This window comes from Lynx rufus, unplaced genomic scaffold (assembly GCF_022079265.1).
Source record: "Lynx rufus isolate CCGP_SWC_20201006 ecotype Redwood Valley unplaced genomic scaffold, mLynRuf1.p SCAF_1, whole genome shotgun sequence".
Taxonomy (NCBI): Eukaryota; Metazoa; Chordata; class Mammalia; order Carnivora; family Felidae; genus Lynx; species Lynx rufus.
The window spans coordinates 46350397-46366713 of NW_025814823.1; the positions used below are offsets into that span (position 1 = coordinate 46350397).

Genomic DNA, 16317 nt, shown 5'->3' on the forward strand with positions numbered 1-16317 from the left:
GTACAATTGCATTAATCTTAAATATACAAGGAGATATCTTGTAATAACATATGGTTCGATCCTCAGGATTTAAAATAATAATTATCATGGTTTTTGGTAAAACAAACATAGGCCAAAATATTCTTCAGGAATGCTTCTTCAAGTTTCTGATTTTTACTTACTGCATATCTGATACTTTACAAAAGTATATTTCCTTTACTCTAAACCGAAAATGGCACATTTGTAGCTGATTAAGTAGCACAATTAATGTCACACAATATCCCCAAAATGATTGAGCTTAAAATGCAAAATAAAAGCAATTGGGAGGATTATAGCAGTTAATCATTTTAGGCTTCCCTTTGAAGAACCATCTTCATTTAAAATAGAAAACAAATATTCTTTTTACTGTTTAGTATTCATGTTGTTAGACTGAGTTTATTGCCTAGAATAGATGTTAGACTATAAATGTTACCTTCAGATTTTGTTCTTTCCTAATAGTGTGGTCTCGGCAATATACATATTTAGCTCTTCTGAGTGTTTAATACAACTCCCTTTAGTATTCTATATATGATTTTGCTCAGCATATTTGTGTTATTAAAATGTATATAATGGCATACAGAACATTCAGGAAATCCACAGAGGACTAAACAATCTTATTTATTGTTAACATTCAACCAGTCTATTTTGCATGTACCTTGCCGTATCTGTCACAAAAAAGAGAAGGAGAAATTTTCAAATTTAAGAACTACCTATTTGATTAACCCATGCTTTTATTCACAGAGTATAGAACTTATAAGCCTTTCCTGCATGAGATTGGCTTCAAGCATTCAATAAAACACATTTACTATGTCCAAGATTAAATCATACATTGTTTAAAATTAATTATTCCTTTTTAATTGCATTGTATAAACAGAAATGACCTGTTAATTTAAAGAAAATCTATCAGCACAAAATGAATTCACTCATATAAACAAGCAAGATGAACTTGACCTTGTTTGAACTTGTTTTGATGTGGCCCAGATGGTAGGCTACATGCTTGAATAGCAGGCTAAAGCTGAGGAAAAACTCATATAGCAAGATCTAGATTTATAGCCTTTTGCAAATTCCTACCTTGTATTGTCCTCTCAGCATCTGTTCTGCTGCCACTGCGGTCAGCCTCTATCTCTGGGGTCAGAGAGTCTAAAAGCACAGAAAGGTAAGAGTGACACATATTTCATTTGATTCTATTGTCCTTTAAAAAAAGAGCAACCTGTTACTTTGGTGCTGAATTAAAATTACATAAATCTGTGTCATCTCGTAACGGTTGAACAAAGACCATAACCATAAGAATCATCGAAATATTTGAATAGATAAATAAGTACCGCAAAATTGTTCATAACAGGGGATAGGGAGTGGGAAGTGCTCAGATTAATATTTTAGCCTATTTCAGTAGAGACAGGTTTGGTTAAACAGAAAAGCAAGGTCAGGTCCCAGATACTGAAGTTAAGTAACAAGACAGTGAAGGCACCTATGAAATAAAGCATTTCTCCAACACATGTGACTACTTCCCACCAGGCTCTCAGCTACAAGCACAGTTTACGGAAGCACTAGACATAGAAAAATATGAAACCACAAACACAGGTTTAACTTGTCTTTTGAGCACTAAAAATTAAAGTTAGTTAGCCATGCATAAAGATGCACCCTCTTACCATTTAAGACCCTGAGACTGTCTGTAGAAGCTGCCTGCTTTAGTGTTTGTTCTGCTTGCTCACGCCGTTTGGTCTCAAATTCAAGTGCTTCCTGTAATTTTCTCTTTGCCTTCTTCTCCTTCTTTAGCCTCTTTTGAACTATGGCTAGAAAAGAGTGTATATTATATTTAAAAAATTTTTTTGCAATGTTCAAACTTACAAATGATCTATGTTTTTCATCTATGTATGTATGTGTGTATGTATGTATATATACACACATACACACATATTTTCCCCTGCTGGGCTGAGTCTACTTATGCAGAGGAAGTTCAAAAAATTCCACCTGTTCTAAACTAAATCCCAGTGAATATCCAAGGAGGCCAATTTTTATGTAGCTTTGTACTATTATATTATGAAGATACCTTTATTGTCATCAGTTGGGACAGATTTAAGGAGAAATTAATGTTAGTAATTATTTATATACACTGATAAAGGAAGCCTGATTAAATTCTGTGGATTAGTCTCTGCCCTTGAATCAGAATAGTCAGAGTAGTTAGAATAATGCCAACCTTTATAAGCATGCCTCCTTTATGAAGCACCATTTTTTGGACAGCAAATGGAGCATTTCCCCTATAGTTGTTTGCAAAACAGTTAAGAATTTTTCCTTGAAATTTAAAAAAACGCAATAAATATTATTGCATATAGTGAGCTAAATACTCTTAATTATTAACATATAAGCAGTCTTTTGGGGAGATGAAGCTATTATAATTTGCTCAGAGATATCAATAATTTCTTTAAAGCAAATTTATATGCACTATAACATATTTTAAGCAAATTATATTTTATTCTGCCGAAATCTGGTGGAGAATAAAACCTCACTATAATAATAATAATGTGCTACTGCTGACAATAATGTAGCATTTATATAAAAAAGGAGATTATGATACAAAAAGTTAATTATGATACATCTTCTCCTATTGGACAATTTAAATATTTGTATATAATATGTAATCAATAAATGGTAACAGATAAACGATGTTCATAAAGTGTATGTTAACTATACTTTCAGTATGATAATTGTTTCAGCTTTTACAATTTACATAAGGTAGGCAGTCAGCATATGGGGGGCATGCAAATGTTTTTCTTTAGAATATATATACATTTACATGTATATATTTTTTGCTGGTTGATAAACATTGTGGATGTGAATATGACAGAACCAGTATGAGAAAATCCTTCTGGTAGAATTAATCATAAGGAGTAGTCATTCCAAGTTTGCTTTTTGATTTCTTACTGCAGATTAAAGAATAACATTATTATTTAATACAGTATTTAGTGTGAAAGTGGGGTGCCTGGGTGGCACAGTCGGTTGTGTCTGACTTCGGCTCACGTCATGACCTCATGGTTTGTGAGTTCGAGCCCCACTTTGGGCTCTGTACTGACAGCTTGGAGCCTGCTTCGGATTCTGTGTGTGTGTGTGTCTCTCTCTGTCTGACACTCCCCTGCTAGCACTCTGTCTCTGTCTCTGTCTCAAAAATAAATAAACATTAAAAAAATAATTTAAAAAATAGTGTGAAAACCATATTAACAAAATCATTTGCCTACTATATTCCTTTCCGAAGATGACTGGTTTTTTTTTCTTGAAAAGAAACAGTAATTTCTGAATTATTTATTTCGATTGTATATTTCCATGGCACTAAAAGCTCAATACCCAGTGCCTTGCCATTGACTGCTTACTGTTTTCTCCTCTGTGATTGAACCAAACGATATCGCCATGTTCTCTCTTCAGCGTAGTACGCTGCTTCAACAGATACATTTACAATAGATAAATATTGATAGATATTACCTTTAATTTATTGTTCACAATTAATTAAATGGGAGGTTCATGAGGTGATCTGTGAAATGTTTTGCCCTCTAGTGGTTAAAGAAAAAAATCAAGATAAAGCCTCCAACAGATTTGAACCAATAAAATTCTGAAGTTCTCTCAAGTAACCAAAAGATTACTTTAGGAATTCAAGGATCTACCTTTAAGTCTTGTAAAAAAAAAAAAAAAAAAAAAAAAAAAAAAAAAAAGAAGAAGAAAAAAGAAAAAAAGAAAAAAAAATCTCCAGGTGAGAACAAAATCAAGACATGGCTATCTCATGGAAGATTAACTCTTTGACCAATCTTCATTATTCACATAGAACACATCCCATTATCAATGTTTATCATGTCCTGATTACTTTAGTACCTAAATCTATATGAAACCACATTATCTAGAAATGTGCTGTACATGTGCAGTGATGGCTTCCCAAATCAGCCTCATCCCAGGAACCCACTAGATATTGCTTCATAGTAACAAATGAAAACAACCTACTAAGTCCTGCTGGTTTGAAAGACAAAACAGAAACAATGATTTTCAAATAACGGTGTCAAACATATAGAAGGAGAATACATGGAATATTTATATTGGATACTTATTAAATGAGAGAAAAGTTTCTCTGCCTCTGGCGTAGTTAAGATAATGTTATAGTTGAGGCAAAGGGAAAGTTGGTAATAAAAAAAATATTCTTAATCTCACAAATAATATAAACACCCACATATGAATGACCTTCAAAATTATCTGTACATGTGCTGTAAAGTGTGTTAGAAGAAGGAATTCATAAATTGATAATATTATTATTTTTACCCAATAAAAATTCATATTGGTTTATACATTAATGTGTACTTGACCTTGTTGGATGAAAACGAGCCATTCAGAGAGAAAATTATACAAACACTCAACTTTCGTCATTTGTTCAGATATTCATCAGTCTTCAATTTCAGTTGATAAATATCTTACTAAATCTTCTTCACTTGAATAGTCAGTATTTCCTATTTTAGCTTTGTGACTTAACTCTTAAGTTTTCAAACGGCAATGGTAAATAAATACAAAATTTTTCTTCATGGCTGTCATCAGAGCTCATTCTTATCTTACTTGTTAAGCTCTATGAGCAATAAAAATTATGTGATTAATGATAAAATATATTTCAATTCCCTGAGGTATGAACAGAAGAGAAACCATGTACTCTGGGGAAGAAAAAAAATACAATGAGCCCAGGATTCAAATCCTGCTGTGAACTTCAGCTATAGTAAATTAACAAAAAAGCTATATGGTCTCACAGTAAATCACCAAACATAAGTTTGTTCTGTTAAATATTGTATATAAAGTATTAGACTTATTTGGAAGTTTAAAAATACCTCTATTCTTTTGTTCCATAGCCAACTGCTTCTCAAGTGTTTCCCTTAATTCTCTTTCCCTTAAAAAATCCATCTTCAGCTCCGTTTTTTCCAGTTGGACTTGTTTTTCTTGAGCTCTGGCATTATCTATGGCAACTTTCAAGAGCCCCTGTACAAAGAAGGCATTCAGAATTGTAATATTTTGGTGCATAGCACATTTCATTCGTTACTAAAAGCATCTTTAAAAAAGAACCAGCTTATCAAATTCTTTCATTCTTGTACATTCACTCTGCATTCTCTAGGACAAGTACTGTAACTAAAGCACAAAACTTCTGAATCTAATTAAGTTATATTAGGAAGACAAATGTTTTTGCCATGCAGGTTCAATTGCTTCTAATTAGAATATCCAGATCTAAAGCTAAATGAGGGCAGCACATAAGCATGCTAAAAAATAAGAACTGAGAAATGATGATCCAACATGGTTTACACAGTCCCAAGTGATCCTAGCAGTGCCCACCTATCTCTTGGAGCTCCTTCTCCTCCATTCCCTATTGAGATTGTACTGGACACAATGCTTACCTTTGGTTTCTGCACCAGGGATTTGCTCTTTTTGTTCTCTTCCTGAATGCTTTTCCTCCCACTTTTTGCATAGCTTATGGCCTCACTTCATCTCACCCCTGTGTAGTTGCCAGTCAAGAAAGGCCTTTCCTCATCACCCTATCTGGATTGGCCTTCCAACCCATCTCGTTATTCTCTCCTTAGAACTCTTCATATAATTTATTATTATGTAATACTGTCATGTATGTATTCGTTTACTGCTTTATGCCGTGTCTCTTCCACTAACATGTAAACTCTCTGAAGCAGGGACATTTTCTTTCACTTAGTACTATGTTCCTAGGGCCCAGAGAGTGCCTACTATATAGGAGATTCCAAAAATTTGATGAATAGAAATTATAATACTAGTATATTTTTCTTGACATAAAATACATGCAAGGGATCCAAAACCCAGTGTTTAATAGTGCATTGTTTTTAAAAAGTCATTTAAAATGGTTATAATAAATTGAGAATAACTTTTAGGGGACTATTTGACAGTATAACTCAAGAGTATATGGTAAAGTATTTATACAACTGAAAATGGAATCTCATATATACATATACGCATATACATAAGAGATATATACGTTGATTTACTCTTTGATAATTAAAAATTTAGTCATATTCTGAGATTCTTGAAAATGAGATTATGAAAACATATTAAAAAGTATTCTGCATGTGTTCTCCCCAATATCCTTTAGAAAATTATTAGTAAACATTAGAGCTAAAATTTCTATGCTTATCACCTAGGCAATACAAAAATGCCTTTTTGAAGTAGAAGATATTTTTGTCTTGGTCTGTGAACACCAGCGACTAAAATTTTCAACTGAAATTATAAATGAAATAGAAGTTGGTTCTATTTTGTACATCTGATCTAGGATATGACCCCTCTTGCAAGAGACAACATAAGCAGTCTGAATCTGGAATTTCAACTCTGGTTTGACTTGTTAGCCCAATAGATTAGCTCATCAACCCTCAGATCAGCTCACCAACATAGCATTATCATAAGCCATTTCATTCTCATTTCAAGCACATATAAATTATTTCATGTCTGTTATACCTGATCCTGAATTTCCTGGTATAATTCTTGTGACATGAAACAAGCTGGAGGGTTTCTACATGGCTGTTTGCCCCTCCCTACTCTTTTGTTTTTAACAATAAAACATAGCTGCTAAGGAAACTGCCATCTTAACTCAATTCAGCAACATTCCTGTGTATGTTTCTTCTTCATCAGGAACAAACAATTAGTAACAAATGAAAGAGATCATTACATCAAGTGCCCTTTTAGATCACCCCAATTAAAACTTTAGTTTAGCTGTATTTTAATTCTAAGATACCAAATTCTAATTTTCTGCTCTGATTGCTCTTGTTGACTTATCTTTGAAAGATGTACTCTCTGTGCAATGTCTAGAGATTATTTAGCAAGATGCCAATGTTGGCACCACTTAATGTGTTGATTGGTTGTATTATCAGTAGCTGTTTAAAATAAATTACTATTAAACTATTATTGTCCTTGGCTGACAAAACACAATATTTTGGTGTTCTTTAAATATGAAACAATCATTATGAATAAACATGTTGAATAATCTTAAACTGTAACTCTAATTTCTGTAATTTTATATTAATATTTGTTGTAATGTATGAAGTTGCTAAGAGCATTTATGTTTACTGTTTTCTTTTGTTACAGTTGCCGCTAATGTCCCTAATGGTAATACATTACCTATTCCTGCTGATTATGTCTGAAAAATACTAGCTTTAAGATCCAATACCCTCCAGGGACTACTTACAAGCTATATAAAATTAAGTTTCATTTTTAGACTTTAAATCAGTGCGTATCAGTAGGAGTCCAGTGTGAACAAAAATCTGCGCTAGAGCCAAACTGGTACATATGCAAAAATATGTTATTGCTTGTGACAGCTTTGCTGCAAAAAATACAGAAAACCGATTAAATTTCAGTGCAGCAGGGGGCTGGGAAAGCAATAGCAAGTAGTGTTCACAACATCTACAAATCATTAGGACACCATTTTAACCATCAGTGATAATAGTACTTTCAGATTTGTGTAACTTCTGTAAATTTTCCAGGTAGATCATATGCAAAGGTCACACTAAATGCTGAGTCTCACGTGGACATGCAGTATTGAGCAAAATTCTGTGATGACAATTCTGTGATGATGAATTACAGCAAAACACACAAGGTTTAAAACATGAATTTTTCTCCAGGAGGAGGTCAGTTATGATGTTGGACAATGACAATTCTAAAGAAACACATTTCAAGTTTACTCTATGGCACAGCAATTATAAGAGACAATGGTTGTTTGGCCTCAAATTTCTTTCTCACGAGGCATGGCTGTTGTCATATACATACATATTTTCTCTTCTAGAATGATCTATCTTGTGAATTCGATTATTTTAAGCATTTTCCAGAGAATGAGTCTTATATATTCCTTTTCAGAAGGGCATTGTAATTGATTTAGCATTTTTTCAACTATTTTTATAACCTAAAAGTACAAATATCTGCTTGTATAAGAGAACCTACAGTAATACTGATAGGAAGGAAACATTTCTTAATCTACTATTTAGATCCTAGAGAAAAGCTTCCTTCACCATGTTTGTTTTTTATACAAAAATTGTTTCAGAATCAGATGGTATCAGAATCAAAGTTCTTTGAGTGTCACTGGAATTAATGTGACAAAATTCCGCTCAATAATGCATTGCCTCTAATGAGAGTAAACACCCTAGTTGAAGGGGATTTTAGTGATTGCCCATTCTAATTAAAGCTTTTTGAAGCTGAAAAAAAAAAAAACAAGGTCCAGATAAAACAGATGATTTGTCTAAAATCCCAAACTAGTAAATTGACTATGCTTAGATCAGAACTCTCAAGCTTATTTAAACCTTTTTTTTTTTTTCCTTTTAGTGTTTCTTTCCAGGATGAGAAAGAGGAATGTCCTTAGAAACCAGGAAATTTTGTACACAAATATATAAAAGAACAGTGTCAACCAATACATTTTCACAGAAGCTCTTATAACAAGAGATACAACTATACTCAGTTTAACATGGTTACTGTTCTCCAAAGTCAAGTAACAGACACTCCCTCAAAAGCACTTCCAGGTATAAAACCCGTCTTGTGATTATTTGATCATGTATGGCAATGTGGCAACATGGGCTCTGTTATTATCCTACCTATGTTTAAATCCAGACTCCATCACTATTGTATGGCCTTGATCAAAAAACTTGTCTGCCTCCATTTACTCATCTGTAACATGGAGCTAATAATGAGATCCACTGTGTGGGATTATAAAGATGATTCAATGTAATATCATATAGAATTTGCATAGTGATGAACTGTGGACATGGTGATTTATAGTAAGAAAGATATATTTGGTCTTCATCTCAATCCTGGCACAGAGGTCCTACAATGGGTGGAATTTCCTAAGTGAAAAGAGCAAAAAGGTGAAAAGGGTGTGTTTTGTTATTCACAATAAGCCCTTCTCAACTACACCAGAGTTCATTTTAACCAGGTGACTTTTGGAAAGCCCTAAGGATTTAGGCTGGTTGACAGGGGAACTAACTCTGTGATTAGAGGGATGGAACTTTCAGCCATACCCCCCTGATCTGTGGGAGGACAGAAGGGCTATAAGTTGAATTAATCGAGAATGTGGGTGATTTAATCAATCACACCAATATAATGGAAACTCTATGAAAACTCAAAAGAGCTCAAAAAGTGCTCAAAGAGCTTCTAGGTTGGTCAACATCTGGAGGTACTGGGGAGGTGGTGTGCTCAGAGAAGGCATGAGAGCTCGGCACCCCTTCCCACATACCATGCCTTATGGTCTTCCATCTGACTGTACCTGAGTTATGTCCCTTGATAGCAAACTGGTAATCTAGTAAGGAAGATGTTTTCCTGAGATCTGTGAACCGCTCTAGCTAATTACTTGAAACCAAGATGGGGGTGATGGGAACCTCTGATCGTAGCTGCTTGGTCAGTAGCATGGGATATAACCTGGGCTTGCAATTTTCATCTGGCATTTGGGGAGGGGGCAATCTTGTGGAACTGAACTCTTAACCTGTGGGATGTGATGCTATCCCAGGTAGATAATTGAGTTAAATTGTAGGGTCTCCAGCCAGTGCTGCAGAATTGCTTGATGTGGAAAAAACTATCCGACTTTTGGTGAGCAAGTGTCGGAGGTGAAGTGATGTTGTAGTAGGATATTGAGAGCAGAAGACAAACACAGGAGTATTTTTTTTCTATATAATGACACATTAAGTTTGTTAAATAACTGTTAGTTTTTACTAGTATCATTATTATTATTGTGGTGGTGGTACACAATATAAATTAGTAAGTACAGTATATAGTCCAGACCTTTAAGAGATAATGCTATTCTCTTGAGCACAGTAAACTGTGCTTAGAATACTGGATATATTTCACTGTTTTTTTTTTTTTTTGGTTTGGTTTTGTTTTGTTTTAATGAGCTCTCTCCACGAATTGGTAATGAGAACAAAAAGAAAACTTCTATAAACATAATTAAACATAAAAAGATATAATGTAACACCAATATATCTGATCTTAGTCTACCCGTGTTTTGAAGCCAATGTCCTATTTTGTGTATCTTTTTGAAAGTTTCCTCCTAATTATTTTTATCTGTTATAATTAAAATGACATATTAAAATGCAAATAAAAACTATTAACTTTTTAAAATGTATAAAATATAATAGGATTGGCTGTGGCATTGAAATGTAAAGACTAGAAGATACATTATCAGTGTTTTGGCCTTAGTAGTAAGTCAGATTCTTCTTCCTCTTCTTTTGTCAAACACAAATTAGAGAATACTTTTTAAGTACCATAGTTGGATTATTTTATTTATTAGGCCATAGTGATGCAATCTGGGACTGCCATTTATTGTGGTTTTAACAACCCTTTTAGCTCTTCTTTGTTTATATTAATTCCTCCATATAGGCAAATCATAGTGAACCAAACTCCTATCACATATCGCCTTATGGCATCTATCTTCAATGCTATCCTTTCCCCTAACTAAATATCATATTCTCTACCTTATTTTACCTTTGTTTTAAATTTACCTATTCTTATTTTAATATTTGTAAGTCATCTTAAGTTATTCTTATAATAAGATAAACAATGTAAATTATTTGTTCCCAATCCTCTGTACAAATAGGTTGTAGCTATGCTTTACAGCATGAAAGCTTGGATTGAGAATAATGAGTAAAATTCTCCTTTAAGTGTGTTAATTGGGTAGCCCACGTTCGAAGGTGTCACATTCAGTAAATTGACACTAAAATTCTATTTCCTCACTTAAATTCTCACAGGGAGTTCTCCATGGACATGTTTGAATAAGGAAGCCATAATAAAAGATTGCCACATAGAGAAAGACAAAATCCACATAAAATAATTTTTTATAAAAGCAAAATCTGGAATGAATCCGTATCACTCAAGTGAAATTACTATCCTTTATGGAAGATATACATATTTAGTATATAGAGTACATTTAAAAATACTAGTGTATAGTATTTTTCTACAGGTCCTCTTTTAAAGCAAAAAAGAAAAAAACATTTATGAAAATTCAATTTGGATATGTCATGTAATGGACATCTGTACTAACCATTACAAATCTGAAAATTGAGATTTATCAAATATAGAATATCATGATATGAAATTATTTAATATTAGAAAACAAAATCTTAAACATATTATTTTGAAGGGTTTTTGGTCATTAATCGTAAGAAAAATAGACTTCTATACATTAAATTTAAATACAACCCAATGTCTTAAGTTTAATTAAAATAGTAAATATACATAATAAAGCTTTAATTTCACACATGGGATTGTATGATTTGAAACATGTAAACATTTTTAACTCAATTTTTTCCATTGCCATCCTGATAAAATATCTCCAAAAGAAATATGGAGCTTTAAACTTACCACACAAAAAGTATGTTACCATTTTGAAATAGAAAGCAGAGAACCCCATTATATATAATTGAAATTGCAGAGGAAATTGAGGTAGGCAGAATGTAATTACCCAAATTAGAATTTGGACAGCAAACACATTTATACTGTATGCCCAATAAGCCAGGGTCATGACTGCTTAAACATTCTATACCATTCCTAGGATATTACTATAACTCAATAAATGTGGCAATAATAAAGGAACTAGCATTCACAACCTTTTGCAAAATGATGTGAAACCATTACTGAACATAAATCCAGTATATATGTGTGTATATGCATGTGTACATGTGTTTATATATGTATATGTGTGTGTGTGTATATATATATTGCGTATGTGTGTGTATTCCTATGCATGGAACTCAGTAATATTTTTAATTTTTATTTTACCTTATGTACATATATGTGAATGCACTGAAGTGGACAAGCATAATTTATTTTCAACAAAATATTCTTACTGTAGGTGTTCTGACTTTGACAGACCCAGATCCCCATGACTGGGGACTAACGATAAACAATTTAGCTTGCCTTGACTATTGTCCCACCATCAACTCTTGCTAAAATATGTCCTCAAGGCTGACTGGAAGGTCAGAAAGAGAGTATATTAAATCTAGAGATACCTTCAATAACATATATGTCTAAAATCTGTACATTTTAAAAATGGGGTTTTCTCTTCATTCTTTTTTTGAAGAAATAATTACAGTTTGAGGTGATGCAGATACATTTCTAGTCTGGGAAACCTGGTGTGGGATAGGTGGATAAATATTCCCAAGCCAGCAGTATGTGACTTAGAGATTTGGTATTCACACACAATGCAAGAGTCCATGTGTGAACCCATTCTTGAGATGAGCAAGCTGGTTTATACTGATGATACCCAGAAATATTTTCTCTGCTGAAACTGAAATTAAATGACCACTTTGCTCCTTAAACACATTTTAGTTAATGAAGATACATATAACTGGATGGAGAATTTTAAGTAAACCCTTAGCTTTTTCTTTGCTTCATATGGAGTTGTAAACATAACAAAATTAATTATTCCCTTATTTTCAGAGTGCAAATTCAGAAATGTTGAGGGATATTTTCTGAAATCATTTAATTTAACAAAAGAAAAATTCATTAAAAACTCCACCTCTTTAAAAAAAAATAATAATATGGGTCAAATTTAGAAAAAAAATCTTATGTTTATTTAAAAATATAATCAATTATTTGGCCTTGATTAAGTTTAGGCTAGATTGATGATTTATTTCAATTACTGAGATATAAAACCTAAAGTTGAATACAGTTCTGGAGACTCTAATTACATTAGTATTAAAAATGCCACATTAATAGATGAGAAGATATGTTACATTAAAGGCCTTCTGTTATGTCCTTGGAGAGGTAAATAAAATTAATTACATTTCTACTGGGAGAAAGTTTAATATGGTAGGAAATGTGTACAGAAAAATATCACTAAGAATCAAGTACTAGCATAAAAAATTTAAAAAAGAAAACACAACAAAAGTAACAGCACAGTATCTTCAAGCACATTCTTACTATTAGCTACTCCAAATATGGAGAAATAAAGGGCAAAAATCTCCATCTGGGGTCCACATGATCGCTTCATGTGTGGGCAAGAAAATTATGCTTTCTTGTATCCCAAACACTCTTATTATTTTGGCTCCATGCTCTATGTTATTGTTAACTGTAAGTATTTTTGATTCATAATGTACTGTACGTAAAATATACATCCTGGGGACTACATAGGAAATCCGTGCAAAGTTTTGTATAGCTTTTTGAAGTCTGTTCTTTGAAGAAACCTTATTAACTGAAACAAATTTATTTATGAAAGAAGGGATTTTTTGGATTCTTTTATATTAGACATATTTTAAGTGACTAAACATATCATTTCCTCACTGGAAGGCCAACAGTTTAAAAATAACTAAATATTTATTAGAACTGGTGTGCCGTCGTTTAGTAAATCAGACAAACTTAAACAGTTAGAGTCCTCCCATCAGTTGGCAATAAGGAGAGCATTGAGGCAGAATGATTTTTCAAATGCCCAGGTCATTTTCACTGAAGCTTTTATTAAGGCTGCGTATACATATTTCTAAACCAGTTGATTAGTGTAGCAAGTTTAAAATCTTCAACTGCTGGAAAAAGTTCAATGTCATGATTCAGTCAATCTCCTGAGTGGCTTAAGCTGGAATAGTATGAATTTGGGAAAAATTCACAGCTGAGTCTTCCCTGTTGCTTTCTTCCAGGTTACCAAAAGGCCTACCTGTATGTTAGTCAGCAGGGTCTCTATGGAAGACAATCCATCAGGAAACAGAAAAGGAGGCGGAAAACCTGGAGGTAGTGGTTGTCCATGCCCAGTTAGAGAAAGTTTGTCAAGGCTGTCTCTTGCGGTTGGTGTGGAAAGCGGGGTCTCATCTGTATGTGATTGAAACAAAAATATAGAACAAGTTACGCTTGTCTGTTTTTATTAGACCTCAGTAATGGCTTCCCTAGTGGTTTCCAGAACATTTATTGCAAATTGGTTCCTGCTATCAGGAGAAAATGCTTTCTGCTGAATTTTCTTTAATGAAAAAGCTGTGGAGATACAACAAGATAACATTAATGAGTAACTTTATAAGCCTTTTAAATGCAGTCTCTAATGAGACTGAGTTTACAGTGCCATAGAATCTTTTTAAAACAAATATTATCTCACATATAGTTGTGATAATATACTCAGGCTGACTTTATGGGCACCTTCCCAATTATCTCATTTTAGTTTGTTCTGTTTGGATTGACAATAGAATATTTCTAGAGCTTCATATAAAAGAAATGCTTTGTATATTAGTATGTGTGTTGCTCAATTAACCCTTCCTTTATATCAATGATCTGTTCAAATATATTCTTAAGGAATCTACAAAAGGACGTACAATTAAAATTTGTCATTTTACGACTAAAAAGAAAAACCGGAATCAAATATATTCCTAAATTATAAACGAATTATTCAGTATCATTAAAACTAAAGGTCTAATTCTATTGACCCTGAACACTTTTTACCTTCTGATTGAAAAACTAGCCCTTTATACATGAAAAAGGAGTCTAAAGAAAGGATAATGAAGCACAACGTCCATAACAATATTTAGAAAATCAAATATAAAATCCTCTAAGATAAATTAATCTTTACTTTATTTATTGAATATTCTTCAAAATTTTAAGCAACTCAGAGTAATGTCTCGATATGGATTCCTTTTACTCTCACAGTGAAATCTTTTCATTCAGCTCTTTATTATTTAAACATTTTTTTACAGTTTCATTTCAGACACCAACGTTATGGCTTATTTTAGTTTATTATATCACAGAGAAAATTTTATTCATGGCAGGATTCTCAATTTTATAAATATTTTCATATTTCACCCCAGGAAAATTAATCAGAGCAATGTATTTGCACAGTCCTGATAGGATCTCTCAATTTTGCAAGTGGCTAAAAACTTCAGCACACTTGCCTTTATGCTTATAATTTGATTCCACTGTTCTCGATCATTCCTTTATTTTTCATTACAACACCTAACCACACAACACGTTTTCCAATTACCTCTCTCTGGGGCAGAAATATGGAAGTAGGCACCTCTCTGTTTCTAACTAATGTCAGAACAAGTTAAGTTCATCTCCCTCACCTTTCCACATGTCTAGTTAACAGGCCAAAAGGGAAGAGAAGTTGGGGAGGAGAGTATCGGACACAGGCTTTCTTTCTATTAACTGCCTCTCTTCTCACACTACACACTCCCTCTGCGGTTTCTCCTTTCACTCCCTTCTCTGTTGACTTACTGACAGGCGATCTGAGGCCGCAGGTTCTAGAAGAAGAAACAGAGTTAAGCAGCTAAAGTAGGACTCTCTGTGTTGTTATTTTTTTTTTTATCACTCTTGTCACTGGGGGTTGAAGAAAGACTGCCGTGCAGGGGTAGGGCTACTGCATGGCTAATGTGATCAAGATGATCTTGGACACCCTTTACCTAGCTGTCATAAATTACTCCTCCAGACCAAGGCTGCTAGTGTTTTCTCATAATAGCTCCAAAAAGGCGCTTGTTAAACATCTATGTGCATGTGAAATTGTTTAAGAATGGAGAGCAATATTTTTCGATCAGCATCACCTTTGCTGTCACATGCTAAAGAAAATGTGGCTTAATAGATCATGGGGATAATAATTGCTTGTCTCTTGAAGAGAGGCATAGAACCAGATGACCACCTGAATTTGCTTTCAGCTTTAGAGACTGATTCCACAATTCTTTAAAGATCGTCTAAGAAAAAAGCACCATATGAATGTACACACACACACACACACATACACACACACACACATTTGAGTATAAGTTCCATCATTCCCATGACTATTTGATGTAACTTCAATACATTTATGCTTGACTATGTTTGGCTGTTGTGCGAATTAATTAATAAAATCACTCATGACACACATATTTACATAGCTAATATTTACTTAACATAAACAATGTGCTAGATACTGAGGACAGAAGGCTTAAAAACACAATCTACAAACCTCAAGTAGCTTAACCTGGACTGGAGTGACTGATCCCAATTGTTAGTAGCCAATTCCTATAGTTAGTGAAATATTTTGTCCCCCAACATTATTTCATTAGCTACTCTATTTTTCCCAATGTAGGATTCAAATTGTTCTGTGTGTGTGTGTGATCTGTTTTTCTGCAGTTGCTTCAGTGGAATCCTCATGCTCATCTTGGTCCTCACGGTTTCAACTATCATTCGGTATAGACTTGCATGATTGGGTTCATTCATTAGTCATTTTATATAGGAGAGATATTACATAAGGCCACTCTAAATATGAAGCTAAGAAACAGTAAAATTTAGAGCACAGTGACAACTAAAGAAATGAAAATAAAGGGTGATTCTTAAGATCAATATATATTTTTGAAAAGA

General features: G+C 33.3%; 1 protein-coding gene across 1 annotated transcript in view; it reads right to left on the reverse strand.

Moving 5' to 3' along the window:
• The window catches only part of DACH1 (dachshund family transcription factor 1), a 432347-nt gene that overhangs the window by 34762 nt on the left and 381268 nt on the right, over positions 1-16317 (reverse strand). Inside the window, exons 7-10 of the mRNA XM_047080563.1 lie at positions 13658-13809; positions 4866-5013; positions 1668-1811; positions 1090-1158 (exon numbers count right to left, since the gene is read on the reverse strand). Coding sequence (XP_046936519.1) covers positions 1090-1158; positions 1668-1811; positions 4866-5013; positions 13658-13809 — 513 coding nt within the window. The remainder of the gene's footprint in view (positions 1-1089; positions 1159-1667; positions 1812-4865; positions 5014-13657; positions 13810-16317) is intronic.